The 19,641-nt window shown below is 47.1% G+C and overlaps 1 protein-coding gene across 2 annotated transcripts in view; it reads left to right on the forward strand.

Annotated features, from left to right (window-relative positions):
• The first annotated feature begins 1,121 nt into the window (after positions 1-1,121).
• CAPN14 (calpain 14) overlaps positions 1,122-19,641 on the forward strand; it is a 35,779-nt gene continuing 17,259 nt past the window's right edge. The window contains exons 1-13 of one of the 2 annotated variants that reach the window (XM_055108094.2): positions 1,122-2,450; positions 4,518-4,587; positions 5,412-5,530; positions 5,666-5,802; positions 7,037-7,211; positions 8,130-8,192; positions 10,328-10,413; positions 13,183-13,257; positions 14,370-14,533; positions 15,655-15,818; positions 16,343-16,351; positions 18,273-18,478; positions 19,397-19,433. In XM_055108094.2, the coding sequence (XP_054964069.1) occupies positions 2,226-2,450; positions 4,518-4,587; positions 5,412-5,530; positions 5,666-5,802; positions 7,037-7,211; positions 8,130-8,192; positions 10,328-10,413; positions 13,183-13,257; positions 14,370-14,533; positions 15,655-15,818; positions 16,343-16,351; positions 18,273-18,478; positions 19,397-19,433 (1,530 nt within the window). In that variant the 5' untranslated portion in view covers positions 1,122-2,225. Of the gene's footprint in view, positions 2,451-4,517; positions 4,588-5,408; positions 5,531-5,665; positions 5,803-7,036; positions 7,212-8,129; positions 8,193-10,327; positions 10,414-13,182; positions 13,258-14,369; positions 14,534-15,654; positions 15,819-16,342; positions 16,352-18,272; positions 18,479-19,396; positions 19,434-19,641 lie in introns of those variants that run through there. The other variant, XM_055108095.2, reaches the window with a different exon arrangement.

The raw sequence follows: 19,641 nt of genomic DNA on the forward strand, positions 1-19,641 counted from the left end.
TCCTGTCTCAGCCTCCCAAGTAGCTAAGATTACAGTCATACATCACCATGCCTAGCTAATTTTTGTATTTTTATGTAGACGAAGTTTTGCCATGTTGACCCAGCTGGTATTGAACTTCTGGGCTCAAGTGATTTGCCCACCTTGGCTTCCCAAAGTGCTGGGATTACAGATGTGAGCCCTTGCACCTGACCTGAAAAAATCTTAAAGGGGGACTTGACTTTATTTATCTTTTAAAATTTTATGTTTGTATTTATTCATTTTCATTAAATTTCTATGACAAATCGGAAATAAAAGAACATAGGCTCTTCACTAGTGATAATTTGAGAAGCACCAAGATAGTAGGTGCCCAATGGGGCAGACAATGGGTCCATAGACAGAATGAGGGGATCTCAGCGAATGCCAGGCACTCAAGGAGGGCTTCCTGGGGAAAGGACTCAAGTTAGACTTTGGGGGATGGGCAGGACCTTGACAAATGGAGAGGACCCCAGGTCACTCCTACAGCCATGAGGGAGAAGTCACACTCAATATAAGCACATTTGCGAGTTACTTTTAGGGCATGTACATTCTGTCCCAAACACTGTGCGGGATGTAATAGGCAGTTTGTAGCACTGAGAGCTGAACATTGTTATGGGAGTCAGGGCTCTGGGTTCTGGATACAGCCCTTATAAAATCTCCCTGTATAGCACCAGGAAGATCATTTAACCCTTCCCGCTCTCCCACCCTCTAAACTGTAAGAGCCATGAGGGCAGAGACTGCCTTTGGTGAGCAGTGCCTACCTCAAGCCTGACAAATGATAAGTTCCCAGTAAAATTTTTGGTGAATGAATGGACAGGTTTCAGTTGTAACACCTGAAAAATGGGGAGGCTAATAAGATTAGTGGTTTTGCAACTGTAAAATGAAAAACTATATTGTGTAGCCAACCTGTCCTACAAGAAGCTCCAGGAAATCAAGTTTTGTAGCTGGGTTATCAAAACGGATTCTGTTAACAAGGAAAAGGGGAGAATGGGCACGTACTGGCAACTGTTGGTATTTGCCACAATATGTGTGTGTGTGATTTTTTTGTCCCCCTTTTACATTAGCAAGAAAGTCTTCAAGGAAGGATTTCTTTGTAAAGAGAATGTAGGCTGGGCATGGTGGCTCACGCCTCTAATCTCCCAACACTTTGGGAGGCCAAGGCGGGTAGATCACTTGAGGTCAGGAGTTCGAGACCAGCCTGGCCAACATGGCGAAACCCCATCTCTGCTAAAAATACAAAAATTAGCTGGGTGTGGTGGCGGGCATCTGTATCTGATGCACTGCCGGCTCGCCCACGCCAACCTGCAGCCCTGCCAGAGCCTGTGACCGCCCGTGGAGGCCTTCTGTGACAGACCCACGCACCCTGTGCTGGAGCCTGGGGTTTTACCCTTGACCCGGAGTGCAGCTGGGGGCTCCTGGGATGGGAGAGACATCCTTGGGAGGCCTCCACGTGGGAGCTGCTGGCCCCCAGCACCCCCTGCGGCCTTGCTAATCCCAGCTACTCGGGAGACTGAGGCAGGAGAATTGCTTGAACCTGGGAGGCAGGGGTTGCATTGAGCCGAGATCGCGCCACTGCACTCCAGCCTGGGCAACAGAATGAGACTCTGTCTCAAAAAAATAAAAATTAAAAAAAAAATAAAGATAATGTAGGAGGAGGTTTTGCAGGGAAGAATAAGGAGGACATTGAAGCAGGAGGAATGCTGTATGTCTGTAGCTGGGAGGCAGAAGTTGGCAGGCCTGGTGGAGGCCTGAGCAGGCAGCCACTACTCCCCACCACCTTGGCAGGCACAGGACCCTCCGGCCCAGGGGACTGAGCTCCAGCTTCCTGCTTCTCTTCTCCTGCCTCCCCACTAAGCAGAAGGGACCCCCGTGACATTGGTGCAGTCAGAGGCCCAGGACTCAGCCCTGAGGCTTGAGAGAACTTTCCCTTCTGTAGGCTTTTGCCACAAGATCCCTGATCTCCCACCAGGTCCTCAAGCACTTGAGTGAGTGCTCAAGGACCCACACTCTCTGGGACAAAATCGAACCACCTGCTTCTGTCTCTTTCTCACCAGCTGACTTCTCCACTCCCATTCTCTCCGTCCTTCCCCTCGTCTCTGTGGCAATGGCAAAGCACAAGGAGGAAGTGAGGAAACTGACCGTCCTCTCTCCATTTCAGGAGCAGCAGAGACTCCTCAGGAAGACTCACTGGACTGTACCCACCACCTGCCATGTCTCTGTGGCCACCTTTCCGATGCAGATGGAAGCTGGCGCCAAGGTACTCTAGGAGGGCGTCTCCACAGCAACCCCAACAGGACTTTGAGGCCCTGCTGGCAGAGTGCCTGAGGAATGGCTGCCTCTTTGAAGACACCAGCTTCCCGGCCACCCTGAGCTCCATCGGCAGTGGCTCCCTGCTGCAGAAGCTGCCACCCCGCCTGCAGTGGAAGAGGCCCCCGGTGAGGCAAAATGTGTCAGCCCAGACCCTCCTTCCCCAGGGTTTAGGGCCTAAGATATATGGGAGAAAAAAACAGGCTTTTTCCTACTCTCTCCTCTCCACTCAACACAACACACTCTTCTAACACCAGATGTGTAGGAGGTTTTCCCCACATGCCAAGCAATTCTCTGGTGGCCACCATCTGGGTATTCTGTAATGATATTTAATTCCGACACTGTCTACCTAGAGACGGTGTCAGATCTCACAGGTTGAGTGTTCATCCCACAAAACTGCCCCTACTTCAGATGCCAATCACAAGTCCCAGGTTGTGACCTGTACTCACGACCAGCCATAAATCAGGACCGTGATTCCCATGATCCCCTCCTTGGGTTTGATTAATTTGCTGGAGAGGCTCACAGGACTCAGGGAAATGCTTCGCTTACATTTAATGATTTATTATAAAGGGTATGACAAAGGATGCAGATGACAGCCAGGTGGAAGAGATGCATAGGGCAAGGCATGGGGAAGGGGTGCGGAGCTCTCATGCCCTCCCTGGTTGTGGCACCCTCCAGGGACCTCCGAGTGTTCAGATATCCAGAGCTCCTTACACCCTGTCCTTTTGAGTTTTTATAGAGGCTTTATTACCTAGGCATGATTGATTACATCATTGGCCTTTGGTGATCAATTTAACCTTCAGTTTCCCTCCCCTCCCCAGTGATCAGGGGGTGGGGCTGAAAGTCCCAACCTTCTAATCCTGCCTTGGTCTTTTCAATGACCAGACCCTATCCTGAAGCTACCTAGGGACCACCAGTCACCAGTCAATCATTAGCATACGAAGGACACTCTTATCACTCTAGAGGTTCCCAAGGTTTTAGGAGCTGAATGTCAGAAAACTGAGCAAATGAAGACCAAATATATATTTCACAGTATCACACCAGGTCTTACTGTCATTGATCTCCATGAGAAGGGATGGGTATGTTCCCACATTCTCACTTTCCAGATGGAGAAAACCAGGGGTGATTTTGAGAATGATCTAAGATGTAGCCCTCCCTCAGTCCTGCCCAGAAATATGCAGAACAACTATAGCCAAAAATATATCAAGGTACTGTTTAGCTTCATCTGAGATGGCAAGGCTTCCTGAGTCACAGCCAATACCATCTGCCAGAGAGATAAATTTTAACATCTCTCCAACCTCCTACCCCCAAAACAGGTTCATGAAACATGTAAATTAAGAAGCTATTAATCACTTTACAAAAGTATTCTTCACTCTATAAAATGCATCAATTCCTTTAAAAAGCAACTTCTTAATGTGTTCAAATGTAATCCATCTCCCTGAAACTTGATTTACCTACAAGATTTCAGGAACACGCTAGTGAACAGGGTAAAGTGTAAGCCTGTGCCACAGACTTTCCTTTTCTCTTCCCTACTCACCCATCACCATCGATACCTGCAGCCCCAGACTTATGAAGTCCCTACTGTGTGTAAAATTCTGCAGTGAGCCTCCTAAACTACATGGCAGCCAAGATCCTACTTCTCTCAGAAAATCCTGGGAACTGCTGACATAGAGACTCTGTTCTACATCTGACTTGGGGAAACTGTGTCCGCACAAAGACTGAGAATATAAATCTTGCCACGGAGCAGAGACCACCCCCCTACCACCCCATCACAGGCTGCATCGCATCAGGAAAAGCCAAAGAGAACATCATATTAGGGGTCAGGAATAAGAAGGAGGAATAGGGGAGAAAAAAGAGAAAGAGAAGATATCTAGGAAAACTGAAAATACCTCCTATAAAAGTGTTTCCATTTTTAATAGAAACTCTAAGAAAAGGCATTTTTGGTATAAGTGCTATTTCTCAATATCTACACAGAGTTCTCCAGGGCTCTGACTTACACGAGCTATAAGAAGGAATGAGAAATACAAAGGACAGAATTCTGTATCCCAGATCTTCTGGGATAGCACTGATTACACCTATATTCTGTATCTTTGTCCCCATAAGTCCAGTTTTGGGGTATGGGAAAACGTGGTCACTGTAGCTCCAGGAGCTTTTTTGTTCTAGGTCAGAATGACAATTCTGTTTGTCTTCCCCAGGAGCTGCACAGCAATCCCCAGTTTTATTTTGCCAAGGCCAAAAGGCTGGATCTGTGCCAGGGGATAGTAGGTAAGTTTGCACAGCCCCTGGAGACAGACACTAGGCTGCCTGCTGACCAGGCCTGGTCAAGACAGAGTGGATGATAAAGAAGAGAAGCCAGAGATCCCCACTGGAGAGAGGCCCAAAATGGCTATTCACTGGCAAACCCTGAACGCTACCTGGACATGCTCTGTTCTTTGCCGTGAAGTTTATAAAAACTGGTCCTCTGGGGATGCGTGGGAATGCCATACCCTGCCTAAGTCCTCACATAGTCCTCATTACCAGTTTACAGGTCTAAATTTTAAGTTTGGAAAATGTGCTCACTCTATTTTAGTTCCCACAATGGGTCCTTCTTGAGACAGCAGTCATTAGCCTCCCCAGAATAGGATCAAAGCAGATCTATCCTCAACTCTACCTTTTTAAAATAGTAAATTGGTCATCAGGGAAGGCCCAGCCAAGTCCAGTGATACCCATTTCACAGACAGGGAAATGGAGTCCTGAAGGGTTGAGGCTTTCCCAGAAGAACATAAATCAGTTTCAGAGGCAAGATTTGGAAAAAGTGAGTGGCGTTGAGGTCCCAATTCCTGAGGATAGGGCATTCAGGAATCTAAAATTCCTGGTCCAGATCTAAAATCTGGTCCAGGAACATGGCTCTGGTTTTGGGGTCAAGTTGGATTTCAGCCAATGCTCCCAGCCCCACCTCTGCTCACTCATCATCCGCCTTCACAGTATATAATTCCCTTCTCCTAAACTAGGCTACAAGCCCAGAGAGGGTGGCCATTGGGACCGGGCATTTTCTGCAGGCATAAAGTCCGCAGTAGATTCATGCAGATGCTGTGTGCTGTCTGACTTAGGAGACTGCTGGTTCTTGGCTGCTTTGCAAGCTCTGGCCTTGCACCAGGACATCCTGAGCCGGGTTGTTCCCCTGAATCAGAGTTTCACTGAGAAGTATGCTGGCATCTTCCGGTTCTGGGTGAGTGTCTTCCCGGGTCCTCAGCCCAGAGGGAGTCATAGGAAAAAGGGTTCCTGGAGGACCATGTCTTCACCTTCTGGGCTGATCACCATCTGCAGCAGTCCTCATTCACCCGGGGCCACTCTCTCCCTCCAGTTCTGGCACTATGGGAACTGGGTTCCTGTGGTGATCGATGACCGTCTGCCTGTGAATGAGGCTGGCCAGCTGGTCTTTGTCTCCTCCACCTATAAGAACTTGTTCTGGGGAGCACTTCTGGAAAAGGCCTATGCCAAGTAAGAAACCGGCAGAAATATCCCCCTTCCCATTGCTTCTTTTTCTCTCTCTCAATGTTGAGGAAGGGGAATGGAGTCAGGTAAAGTTTATGAAATGAGATCCTGAGGCATGTCTTGGCCAACATAGAAGTGACAACGTATTCAGTCTTTTATGTAGGGGTCGCCTCATCTAAACCTGCATTCAAGAGTTTTGCCTCTCCCTAATGGATAGAATTAAGGGGGATAGGAGCTCTGAGTGTATATTCTCTCCTTTGCTCCTGGGATGGAAGGAAGGAGTAGCAAGATACACCCAAAGAAAACCTAAGCAAAGGCTTCGCTTCTCATTTGGCCCATCTAATCTACAGTTTAAATGCCTCTTCCTTTTGTTTTGAATGAAACCCTCTCAACGTAGCTGATCACTGCTGTCCCCAGCAGCTAAGAGGTCTGGATGAAGGAGTAGCAGCAGGGGATCCACCTGCTTGGGTCCCTGTGGGGCGGCCTGATCATCAGGGGTCAGATTGTGGGCACAGCTTCAACGACACAACTGCAATATGAAAGTTTAAGAGTTTTTCATACCTACAGACCCTAGAGGGTACTTGGCATGTATGGAGTGCACACACACACGCATGCACATACACATGCACACACACACGCAAACACAGACACATGCACACACACATATGCACGCACACATGCACATACATGCACGCACACACATACACACACACACACGTCCACACATACACGCATACACACATGCACACGCGCACACATGCACACACACACATGCACACATGCATGTGGAGGTCAGGGGGCCCAGGCAGAAAGAGAGAAAATGGACTTGTGGTGGACACATGCCTTTTCTTGAGTCCAGGGTGTACTCCCAACAGGTTTCCCGCAAGCAGCTTTAACTGATGGGTTCAAAGCAAGCAGGCACTAGTTGAGATCTCGCTGTGAGTGACAGGCAGTCACTAAGTTCTCAGGCAAATGTCTGAATGGTCCATTTAAAGGAAGTGGTGGGAAAGAGGGGTTCCCAGTCTTCTAGGCAGGAGAGATGCCTCTAAGTTTTATCTATGACCACCAGCTGGAGCCATTCAGGATGGGTATGGTATTGGAAACTATGTCAGGGTTGCCTGAGCTCTGCTTTTGGTATGAGAAAACTAAACTCCTATTTAAAAGTGGATGCCGAGGCCACATAAAATTATAAATACTCATGATACTTTTTTCCTCTCATGTTTATTTCTTCCCTGGCCAGGCTCTCTGGTTCCTATGAAGACTTGCAGTCAGGACAGGTGTCTGAAGCTCTTGTAGACTTCACTGGAGGGGTGACAATGACCATCAACCTGGCAGAAGCCCATGGCAACCTCTGGGACATCCTCATCAAAGCCACCTACAACAGAACCCTCATTGGCTGCCAGACCCACTCAGGGGTGAGACTGGGCTGCCACTGGCAGAATGTCCTCTTCTCCTGCACCCATGCCCTCCATCCACCACCACTACCCTCACCTGGGTGTGGGCTCAGGACCTCCACCCAGCTCCTACTGCTGAGGTCCTGGTGTTCAAACCAGAGCAGCAAGGCCAGGTGCGGTGGCTCACACCTGTAATCCCAGCACTTTGGGAGGCCGAGGTGGGCGGATCACCTGGGGTCAGGAGTTCGAGATCAGCCTGGCCAATATGGTGAAACCCCGTCTCTACTGAAAAATACAAAAATTAGCCGGGCATGGTGATGGTCACCTGTAATCCCAGCTATTTGGGAGGGTGAGGCAGGAGAATCACTAAAACCCGGGAGGTGGAGGTTGCAGTAACCCGAGATCTCACCCTTGCACTCCAGCCTGGGCAACAAGAGAGAGATTCCGTTTTAAAAAGCAAAAACAAAAAAACCAGAGCAGCAGTGTTGGCGCCTCAGGACAGGCAAGGCAGTAGGAAAAAGAAGATGATGTGCAGAGAAGGAAGCTAACAATTATTAAGTGCCAGCTACATGCAAGGCACTTTCCACTTCCTATTTGATAACAATTGAAACAATGGAACAGGAGTAGGAAGCCCTCAGTTCAGCCCTGCCTTCACTAATGGCCAAATGTGTCACCTCACACATTGACTCAACTCTAAATAGAGTTTGTCCTCTGTAAAATGGAGGGTATGACATGATCACTGCAGAATGGCTCACTTAATAAGAGGGTGGAATGAGACTATGGATACCAAAGAGCTTTGAAAACTGCAATGTACCATACCGTGATTATCTCCCACACTTCTCTCCATAAACCCCTGCTCCAACCAAGCAGCCTTCCCACGACTCAAAGAATAAGCTGTACATAACAGAAGACTGATCAGGACCTCTCTTGTCTCTGCAGGAGAAGATTCTGGAGAATGGGCTGGTGGAAGGCCATGCCTATACTCTCACAGGAATCAGGAAGGTGGGTTGAGGTTGGCCCCTCGGTTTCCCTCTCAGCCTTGCCCTTCCCTCTCTGGACCCTAGCTTATCTTGGTGGATTTAGTTTCTGTACCATCTGGAGAGTGGGTAAAGCCTTTGGTGGGTCCCTGTGCCTCGGCATCTATTTCCTGCGGTGAAGTGGTGGGTCCAGGCTTTGCCACCGCCAATGCATCATCCCAACCTCATCCCCTGGGGCAGCCCTCAGCCAACCATCCTCCCACCCTGCTGTACCTCACAACCCTTCCTTGAACTTTGCTTCACTGGGCTGCCAAGAACAACCATTTCATCTGGTTCTTCCCTCCCAAATTTCTACTCCTCTCTGACACGCTTCTTTATGACAGTCTCCATTGCTATCCATCTTTTGAGCTCTACTAGGCATTGAGAGGAAGACACACCAGGCAGGACCTGCCTACAAAGGGCTTACAGTCAGGTATGGTCACAAACCATATCTGAAAATGAGGAGGAAGCAAAGTTGAAACTGAGAGAAGAGAGTGTAGATGAAAGACTTTAGGAATTCATGGATAAGAGAAAAGACCTCCATCGATTTGGGTTGGGGAGAAGTCAGAAGAGTCTCTTACAGAGGAGGTGCTGTTGGGTTGGTCCTTGTAATGGATAGATTTGCACGGGGCGAGAAGGGCATTCTGGTGGAGGGAGCAGTGTAAGCAAAGCATGGAGATAAGAAGTCAGCAGGTTTAAGTTAAAGAACCTCTGATATTCTCTAGAGGGCCCAACTCCTCCCAAGTACTCCAGTTTCCTTTAACTCTGTTTCAAATTTCTTGGACTCAATTCACACTTAACTTCTTCCTTCTAGATCTCCAACAACTATGTTGGTCTGTGTGCCCAGAGCTTTTAATTTATTTCCATATTTATTAACAAAATTTATATAGCACTTACTGTGTGCTAAATGCTGTTTAACTGCCTTACAAACGTGGACTCATTTCATCCTCACAGCACTACTCTGAGTAGGTTGTGAACCCCAAATATCTGAGACAGGTCTCAGTTAATTTAGAAAGTTTATTTTGCCAATGTTGAGGATGTGCACCTGTAACACAGTCTCAGGAGGTCCTGACTACATGTGCCCAAGGTGGTCAGAGAACAGCTTGGTTTTATACCTTTTAGGGAGACATGAGACATCAATCAACATATGTAAGATGAACATTTGATTCCGTCTGGAAAGGCAGGACAACTCGAAGCAGGGAGGGGGCTTCCAGGTCACAGGTAGATAAGAGACAAATGGTTGCATTCTTTCAAGTTTCTGTTAGTCTTTCCAAAGGAGGCAACCAGATATGCATCTATCTCAGTGAGCAGAGGGGTGGCTTTGAATAGAATGAGAGGCAGGTTTGCCCTAAGCAGTTCCCAACTTGACTTTTCCCTTTAGATTCGTGATTTTGGGGTCCCAAGATTTATTTTCCTTTCACAAGGCCTACTGGTTTCCTAGGGTTGCCACAAAAAAATTACCATAAAATGTTGGGGGCAGGGGAGCTTGAAAACAACAGAAATTAATTTTCTCAGTTCCGAAGGCCTGAAGTCTGAAATCAAGGTGTGAGCAGGGGCATGCTCCCTCTGAAGGCTCTGGGGAAGAATCCAATCCCTTCTTGCCTCCTCCACCTTCCAGTGGCTCCAGGTGTTCCTTGGCTTGGTCTACATAACTCCATTCTCTGCCTCCATCTTCACGTGGCCTTCTCTGTGTCCTCTCCCTTTCTCTTCTGACACTTGTCTTTGGATTTAGGGCCCACCCTGATCCATAATTATCTCAAACCCAGGTCCTTACTTTAATTACATTTGCAAAGATCCTTTTTCCAAATAGGGTCATGTTCACAGGTTCTGAGTGTACGTATCCTCTTGGGGAGGGAAGATCACCATTCAACCCACTATCATAGGTATGACTATTGACCTTATTTCACAGATCGGGAAATGGAGACACAGAGAGGTTAGGTGATTTGCCCTAGGTCTCACAGCTTGTAAGTACAAGAAGCAGAGCCACTTTCTCCTCTACCAGCTCTCTCTGGGGCTGTGATTTTCCACTGCAAGTGCTCAGCTCCAGGCCCGAGTCTCACTCAGATCTCTGGAATGCTTGCACTCAGCCCAGTCACCTAAACTGCCTCTCATTTTATGCAGGTGACCTGCAAACATAGACCTGAATATCTCGTCAAGCTACGGAACCCCTGGGGAAAGGTGGAATGGAAAGGAGACTGGAGTGACAGGTGAACTTTGGGGACATCTTGGAGGGGTGAGAACGGGTAGGTTAGGCAAAGGAGGCTGCCATTTGCACACAGATTCAAATGTGTGCTTTCTTTGGTCTTAGGCTGGATCAGGAAGCCTTTAGACTGGGAAGCTCAATCCCTCACATTTATAAGATGCTTTATGGTATAGAGACTGCTTTCTCTTTCATTATAATAATTAAAGCTGATGTTTGTTTGAGGGCTTGCCAGCACTGTGCTAAACCTTTTGAATTTTTATGATCTCATTTAATCCCCCAAACAACGCTATTACAAAGTAGATAGTTTTATCCCCATTTTACCCCTAATAGAGAAACTTGGATTAATTGAATTGCCTAAGGTCATACAGCATGACTCAACCAAGGTCTTTGGTGCCTGGGTTCAGTGTCTTTCCCTGGCATAGTTCAGCACACCTGGGTTTGCTGAGTCAAAGGTAGACAGATTTGGATTGGACTCTACACTCTGATTACATATAGTAGCCTCTGGGCATTCTGATTAGGTGCCTACATTTAGGTTGTTTCTGCCTAATGGCAGCCCTAAAGAAATGCGGGTTTTGCAGGCTAGACACTGGCTGTAGGGCACAGGCAGAAAGGGAGGTCAAGTCCTAAAGTCCTTCATTCTGTCATTATGAAGGTGTATAATACTTAATCCTTTACAGGTCTTCAGAGTCTACAAACGTGTCCATATACACATTATCACTTAATCATTTTTATATTGATAAAATGAAGGCTTAGAAACACAAGTTGAATATTCCTCCTGATAGAATGTGCTGCATTATATTTGTTACACATTAGTAAACAGTGTTGTTAGAGGAACTGAATCTATGTGGCAAGATGTCATCCAAAGAAATACATAAATTTTAACGTGCTACAGAAGTCTAGCATCATATTGTTGCTGGTGGCGGTTTCTTTCATAGAGGAACAAGCACTAACATTAGAGATAGATGATGGGTACAATTACAGTGTTGTTACTTTCTAGCTGTGTGATCTTAGTTTAGGCAACCTTCTTAAGTTCTTGGATCCAGAGGTATAGTGAATATTAAAATGATGAGCTTTTATTTTGTAGTGTTTAATCTGCTGTTAATCCCATCCAGTATATTTTTCATTTTAAATATTATGTTTTCAATTCTAGAAATTTCACTTGAGATTATCTTCCATTTCTCCCCTTTTTATGTCCGTGTTTCTCTTTACATCCTTGAGAATATGAGGCACTTTTATAATAGCTGTTTTAATGTCCTTATCTGCTAATTCTATCATCTCTCTCATTTCTACGGTGGTTTCTACGGACTGTTTCTTTATTCCAGGTCACGGATCATATTTCCTGCTTCTTCATATGGCTAATAACTTTTTATTGCATGCTGGACATTGTAAATTTTAGTTTCAGAGTACTGAATTTTATTGTATTTCTTTAAAGAATATTGGACTTTTTTTTAAGTAGGTAGTTACATTACTTAGGGATTGTTTTGATACTTTGAAGTTTTTAAGCACTTTTAGGGAAGGTCAAGACAAACCTTTAGTTCAGGGATAATTTGACTCCACTACTAAATTGTAGACCCTCTGGGATCTCTAGTAAAGATTCCATGTATTCAAAAAAGTCTTTTGGCTGGGCACAGTGGCTCACACCTGTAATCCCAGCACTTTGGGAGGTCGAGGAAGGCAGATCTTTTAAGGTCAGGAGTTCAAGACCAGCCCGGCCAACATGGTGAAACCACGTCTCTACTAATACTGCAAAAATTAGCCAGGTGTGGTGGCATGTGCCTGTAATCCCAGCTGTTTGGGAGGCTGAGGCAGGAGAATTGCTTGAACCCGGGAGGCGGAGGTTGCAGTGAGCTGAGATCGCACCACTGCACTCCAGCATACGTGGCAGAGTGAGAGTCTGTCTCAAAAATAAGTGAATAAATAAATAAAGTCTTTTAACTCTGTCCGGTAGGAATGCCTGAGATTCCCAGCACTGTGTCTTGCTTACGGTCCAGTCTTGGGGAGTTTCACTTTAAGAAAGCACAGATTAAAGCTCAGCCAAAGACGCAAGGGAACCCCTATGAAGTTTCCTGGAACTCCTTTTTTTCATGTAGCCCCCTCCTTTCAGATACTTTGCCCAGCAAATTCTGGCTGTCTGGATCTCCCCAAACTCCAGATTCTGTCTCCTCCACTCAGCCAGACTGTTATGTTCTTTTTTTGAGTCCCTCTCCCTGTAGCGCTGGCCAGGAAATTACCTTCAGGAAGAAAGCCTAGGTGATGTTGGGGCCCACCTCATTTGTTTCCAGCCTCCTGGGATCACAGACCCCTGTTGCCTGCTGTCCAATTTCTGAAAACAGTTTCTCATATTTTGTCCCATTTTTATTTCTTGATGGTAGGAGGCTGTCAGGACAGTCTTACTCCTTCATGGCCAGAAGTAGAAGTTCAAATGATGAGCTTTGAAAATATGCAAGTTCAAATGTTAGCTCTGACGTTTAATAGATATTTGACTTCAAGCAAATGACCTAATCTCCCTTAACTTCAATTTCCTAATCTCTAACATGAGAACAACAAAGTTGTTGTTAGCCTTGAATGAAATAATGTATGTCAAGAATCTAGCCCAGTGCTTGGCTCATAGTAAGCTATCAATTAATGTTCATGCTACTGTATAATATGGAATGGGAAATTTAGTTGTCTGAAGTAGTATGAAAATAATAATAAATAATGACACTATAGAGCCTTTACTAAAGAATTTCTAGCATGCTCCCCACAAGCTTTTCATTCCCTTTTCTATTTTCAGTTCAAGTAAATGGGAGCTGCTGAGCCCCAAGGAGAAGATTCTGCTTCTGAGGAAAGACAATGACGGAGAATTCTGGTATTGGACTTGGGGACTTGGACAAATGTCCTGGCCTACATTTGAAAACCCATCCAGCAGACATTTATTGGATGCCTCGTGGGTGCCAGGAACTTCATGTACAGAGATCAATAAGGCACCATCCCTTTAGGAGCTCACGGTCTAGCAGGACAAACAGTGCCTGTAAATAAACGGTCACTGTCTTTGTGTTGAGAGTAGAGGCCACTAGGGTGGAGCTCAGCGAGGGCTCAGCCAGGCTGTTTCCTCCTCTCTGGCTTCCTCTCTGCTCTCTTGCTCAGTGTATTCAAAACAGGTTTTGCCTTTTTTGTCCTGAAAAGGCCATGAGGTAGGAAGAGACTGCAAAGTCTTGTCATAGGATAGGCCCCTGACCATTGCCCTCCAGAGCAGAGTAACACTGCCACCCACTCTGGAGCTGCTCACCTCATTTTTTGAAAGGCCACCAAGACATCCTGAGCTGATGCTGCTTCTAGGTGTCTGAAATGGACCCATCAGTTCTCCTTTGCTTTTGCTCACCACTGTTACTGTGAATGTCAACCCTCGTTCCAAGGACTGCTCCCATTAACCATCCAGTACAGCCTGCCACCGCCCTCTCCTTTGGAAGGTCTTTCACTGAACTCAATCTCTGCAAATTCCTGTTTTTTCCACTTTATGGTTAAGTAAACTGAGCATCAGACAGCTTAAATAGAGTGTTGCAGGCCACAAGTTAGCAAGTAGGGGCAAAGATCTTCATGAATTAATGATTAAGAACTGATATGTAATTCTTATTGAAGATTTATAGATAAAACAAATGACTAGTTAGCTATGCCTTAATTCAGCTGCTATCACCATGATTCCAGAAACTGGAACATCTCCCCCAGTCAGCCATGTGGCCGGCGGCTTCCAGCCAGAGGGTGGGGCTTCTCAGTAGCTCCAGCCCCCCACGATGGACCCTCACAGGGATCTAGCCAGCCCCAGCTCATGTGCCCATCGCCAGCTCAGCTCTGCACAAGAGCTGGTGTCTTTGTCCATGAGAGGGCTGGGATGCCCACTGCTCCATTTCACCCTCCCATGGGTCCTGATGACTAGGCGTTATCTGGTCCATCTGTTTGTGCTTTTCCTTCTTCTCTCCACAGGATGACGCTGCAGCACTTTAAAACACATTTCGTGCTCCTGGTTATCTGTAAACTGACCCCAGGCCTGTTGAGCCAGGAGGCGGCCCAGAAGTGGACGTACACCATGCGGGAGGGGAGATGGGAGAAGCGGAGCACAGCTGGTGGCCAGAGGCAGTTGCTGCAGGGTGAGCATGTGCACAGGAGCAGGGCTCTCGGGGTGAGGTTGTGGGCGGGGGTGTCAGAATGACTGCACAGTGGGGTGCAGCACAAATTCTGCATTGGCTGAGTGGGGAGGAGGCTCTGCTTGCCTCACTGTGTGTTGGGGCCCTGGGCTATAACCACAGGGAAGATGGGGCACCTTTGGACCCAATGTGCACCAAGGCAGAGTCCTCTCAGTCAAGCTGCCAGCCTGTGGGGCTGCATCTTCCCAGAGGGTTGCCCTGTCGCAGTCAGCACTGGGGGTCACAGGCACACAGGCATGATAAAAGCAGGGGCAAGGGAGAATCTTTTTTAGTTTTAGGACAAGACCACTGAAAACACTGAAGCAACCACCCCCTAACTAGGCAGGATTGAAATAGAAATTGTATCTGGGCCTTCTCACCTGGAGCCTGGGAGAAACACAAACCCAGGGCTTCCCAGGAGCACTAGATATGGGAGACAAACCTGTCTGGACTCCCAAGATGGGACAGGTTTGGTGACCCTGTCCCTTCCTCCACTGTGGAGATAGTGAGCCATCCCTTTTGAAGGCAAGGCCTGTGGGGTGTGACCTCAGCAGGCCAGGATGGCCTTAGCTCTGGAGTCCCCCTTTTGACACAGTATTTCCCCCAAAGTCTGAAGCTGACCTTAAGGTAAGGTTTTGCGTCTATTAAAATGCAAAGGCCCCTAGGATCATGATCACCTCCCCAGGGAGTTAATACAATTGCTTACTCAGGTAGCACATGCTTGTGGGGTATAACACCTGGGCCAGGCACTGAGCAAGACAAAGGCTACAGTGGTGGGAACAACTCCAGTCAGTGTGTCTGGAGAAGACCTCCAGGTGGAAGAGCAAGGTGGGAGGGCAAAGAGCCAAGATTGAAGGGACCCCGACCCTGTCCCGATGGGCCTTAGGGTGGAAAAGGCCTCCAGGTGGAAGAGCAAGGTGGGAGGGCGTAAATCCAAGGTTGAAGGGACCCCTGCTCTGTCCCAGTGGGCCTCAGGGTGTCAATCCTGGCAGAGGCGTCCTCAGACTGTTCACCTCTTAGTGGTTCGGCAAGCAGGATGCATGGGGATCTGGGGCCCATTCTCACCTTGCTGTGTTCTGCTCCAGACACATTTTGGAAGAACCCGCAGTTCCTGCTGTCTGTCTGGAGGCCCGAGGAGGGCAGGAGATCCCTGAGGCCCTGCAGCGTGCTGGTGTCCCTGCTCCAGAAGCCCAGGCACAGGTGCCGCAAGCGGAAGCCTCTCCTCACCATTGGCTTCTACCTCTATAGGGTAGGTGGACCTCTGAACCACAGGGGCATGGGACCAAGCATGGGGGTCACCAACAGTTACCATGTCTTCCTGTTTCCTGTCTTCTTCACCGTCTGTCTCTGTTCACAGACCTGGGTTTTCAAATCCAGGCTCTGTCCTTTAGGAACATGTGATTTAGAACAAGTCACCTTCTTGCACTAGGCCATCAGTTTCTACAATGATATTTAGGCAAAGGGTAGAATAAAAGAGGATTATGTGGTAGTGCTTGTTATTGTGCCTGGCACATAGTAAGATCAGTATTGGCTACATTTTCCTCTCCCCAAAAGCCAAGCATTCTTTCCCTCCCTCTTTTCCAGAATTTCCAATGATAGATTAAAATGTCACTGATAGAACAGCAGGTCTTGTGGGAGGGGACACGGCTTCTGGGTAGAGCCTTGTATATCAGCTTCTATTCGGGTTTTGGTTTATGAAAGAGCCAGATTCCCTGCCTAATGAGATCTCTCTCTCTCTCTCTTTTTTTTTCTGTTTCTGTTTTTGTTTTTTAGATGAACAAGGTGAGTTCTGCACTTGACTGGGTGGCCCTAGTTTGGGGTGATATCACATGTGGCCAAGCCTCCACAGGATTTAGTTAGACTGGAGCAGGCTTATACTGCGTAAGAAGCTATGATAATGCCAGATGATGAGAATGTCTGCCCGCTGCCTGTGTGTATATGAAAGTAAAGCGCATCTGTTAATCTTTTTTATCCAAAGACCCCCAAGAGATCCTCACGCATCTATGGGAGAGTCTTAGAGCCTAGCAGAGAACCAATACATTTTAGAATTTATTAAATGCCTACACAAATACCCAGGGCTAATATTGAAGGCCATCACAGCATAGGAAAGATGATAAATTACAATCATGACTGGGTTATGAAACCCAAAATAAAATAGATTTAAAACATATGGGACATCAAAGACCATGCAGCCCACCTCCCTAGGGAGAAAGGACAAAGGCTTGGGGACATGTGGCAGGAGCATGAGCAGAGGGACAAGAACACCTCCGTGCTTTAGCTGCTGTGGCCGCCAGGAGGGGTCAGGTAGGAAGGCCCAAGGAATCCCAGCTTCTGAGGGAGGCAGCTATTATTTTATTTCCCAAAGAAAACAGGAGTAAAATGCTTAATTTTCTCAGGTTGGATTGAATCAAGTAAAAGGATTATTGTAGAGAAACCATTTTACGCAGGGTCTTTGTTTGTTGTTTCTCTCACAGGAACACTGAACACTCTCAAATTTGCCTATTAATTTAAAAAGAAAAAGTTATTTATGTCATGCCTACTTCTAAATAGAATTTGGGTCAACCTACAATAAAAAACTGTAAACAGAGGAAACCTGCAAATCAGCTACAAGATTTCAAAGCCATTAAAAAATAACAAAGGGATGAGAGCTAGGTAGGCAGTTGCTTCTACCAGGAAAGCTAAACCCAGGACAGCTACCGTGGCTCATTATGCAATTTAGCTCTGAGATTCCTAGTAGCCCATGGCAAAGAGGGCAATTGGATGATTCCCTAGTTCTCATTGCCTTATAAAAAAAATGCCTACCTCATCAGGATATGTATTTTATTTCCCAAACATTGAGGAATTTGCTAAATATCTGTTTATTTGGGTGGGTGATGTCTTTGTTAGCAGTTGTGTATAAACTGGAGAGAGGATCCTGGTGTGGGTCTCCTCTCCCTCTATAGCCCTGAGTGAGAACAAAGGGGAGAGTAAGCAAGAGAGAAAAATAGGGAGAGATGGAGAAACAAAGGAGGCAGAGAGAGAGAGAGAGAGAGAGAGAGAATATGAATCAGATAAAACAAAGCAGATACCCAAGAAATGTCGGAACCAGAGCCCTGATTTTGGTCTTCTGAGCTCTTGCCCAGTTCTCTTTGTCCTTTACAAGGGTGTTTTCCCTGAGATGATGCGGAATGTCCAGCTTATCTGTGTGTAGCTGTTTGGTGTAGGTGGGGAGGTGGTCGTGGTCCATCTGTATCTGTGTCCATAAGTCATGCCATATCACATACATGGAGGCAGCATCAGGAAGGGTAAAGAACAGGAGCATTGGAACTCAGCTGTCCTTAATTCCCATCGGGCTGGGACTGTACCCAGCTGATGACTCTGGGCAGATGACCTAACCCGTCTAAGCCTCAGAGCCCTCAGCCGTAAAATGGAAGGCACAGGGACATTCCTCACATCATTTAGTGCTGGTGTTGTTTTTAAGGTAAGTCAAATCAAATGACACGTGTTTATGTAGCCCCTGATAGGTTCCAGCAAAGGTGCAGCCCTCCACACACATATTCTGGTTTTTCCTTTCCTCCCCACTTGTTTCATCCTGCACTGGGGCCTATTGGATTTGGCAGAGCAGGGGCCACCTTAGTCCTGGCTCAGAGCTTTGAGGGCCTCAGGCCTGGCCACAGCCCTGGGTCGTCACCTCCCTTGCTGTTCTTCTGTCCTCTACCCACAGTACCATGATGACCAGAGGAGACTGCCCCCTGAGTTCTTCCAGAGAAACACTCCTCTGAGCCAGCCTGATAGGTTTCTCAAGGAGAAAGAAGTGAGTCAGGAGCTGTGTCTGGAACCAGGGACGTACCTCATCGTGCCCTGCATATTGGAGGCCCACCAGAAGTCAGAGTTCGTCCTCAGGGTCTTCTCCAGGAAGCACATCTTTTAGTAAGGACACAAGGTCTCTCCTAGAGGGTGGGGACCACTTGGGCGAGGACAGGCAAGGAGGGCAAGGTTGGAAATGGCAGAAACCAGGATCTCTGCTGCTGAGACAAAAGGGAGATGGGGAGAGCAGGAGACCGGGTGACTTTCTGCATGGAGAACATCCCTCCCGTTCCTTCCCACCCTCCTTCCACTCACAAACTAACACCATGCTAGACATTAGAGAGAAAAAGGTAAAACACACATAGCTTCTGCCCTCCTGAAGTTCAAGGTCTGGAAAGAACACAGATATATGAGCAGTTATTGATCTTCCAGTGCATCCAGTGTAAGCATTTTATATGCACAGGGTGTTACAAGAGCCTCAAGGAGGAGAATTTGAGCCAACTCCCATGGTCCTCGGGGAAGCAGGAGTGGCTTCAGGGAGGAGGTGACTATTATAAGATGCATAGGGGTTGTTCAAATGAAGGGAGGCTGTCATGAACTAGCAGGCTTCCATTCTACTACTGTATCCAGTTGAATTAATGTGCACATATCCCAACCAAACATATTATTTTGCCTATGATTGTTTTACCTGCCAGGTTTTGTGTTTTTTGTTTTGTTTTGCTTGTTTGTTTTTTATGTCTCGGCCACAGGTAGTTTGATTTGATCTCAGGCAAGCCCCACTGCCACGTCAGACCACTAAGTCTCATGCTCATCTTTTAAGACTAGTTAGATGAGGGTGCAGGGAATTACAAGCAGTGTGCTGTGCACATGGCTGGAATGTACAGTTCAAGGGGAAGCAGGAGGTGAGGTGTCAGAGCTGGGTGGGCCCTTGTGGTGCCTCAGTGAAGGAACATGGAAGACGAGCTCCCAGGAGAGGGGGAAGATTGGCCAAAACATTCCCAAGAGGAAACTCTGAGTTTTTTCTTGTTTGTTTGTTCTCAGTGAAATTGGCAGCAATTCTGGTGTCGTCTTCTCAAAGGTGAGTAGTCTGGTGGAATTCCATATGGCTGGGACTGCTTTCCAAGCCAGGGTGTTGGGTTTCTCCCTTCAAGTTAAGGAGTCAGGGGAGGAGATATGCGGATCCTTACAGACCCTGTTCTATGGCAAACATTACCCGTTGTATCCTAACAGTACCTGGGCTTTGCTGTTTTTGCACCAACAAAGAGTAGAGAACTACCCTTCTGATC

The sequence above is a fragment of the Pan paniscus genome, chromosome 12, assembly GCF_029289425.2.
Source record: "Pan paniscus chromosome 12, NHGRI_mPanPan1-v2.0_pri, whole genome shotgun sequence".
Lineage (NCBI taxonomy): Eukaryota > Metazoa > Chordata > Mammalia > Primates > Hominidae > Pan > Pan paniscus.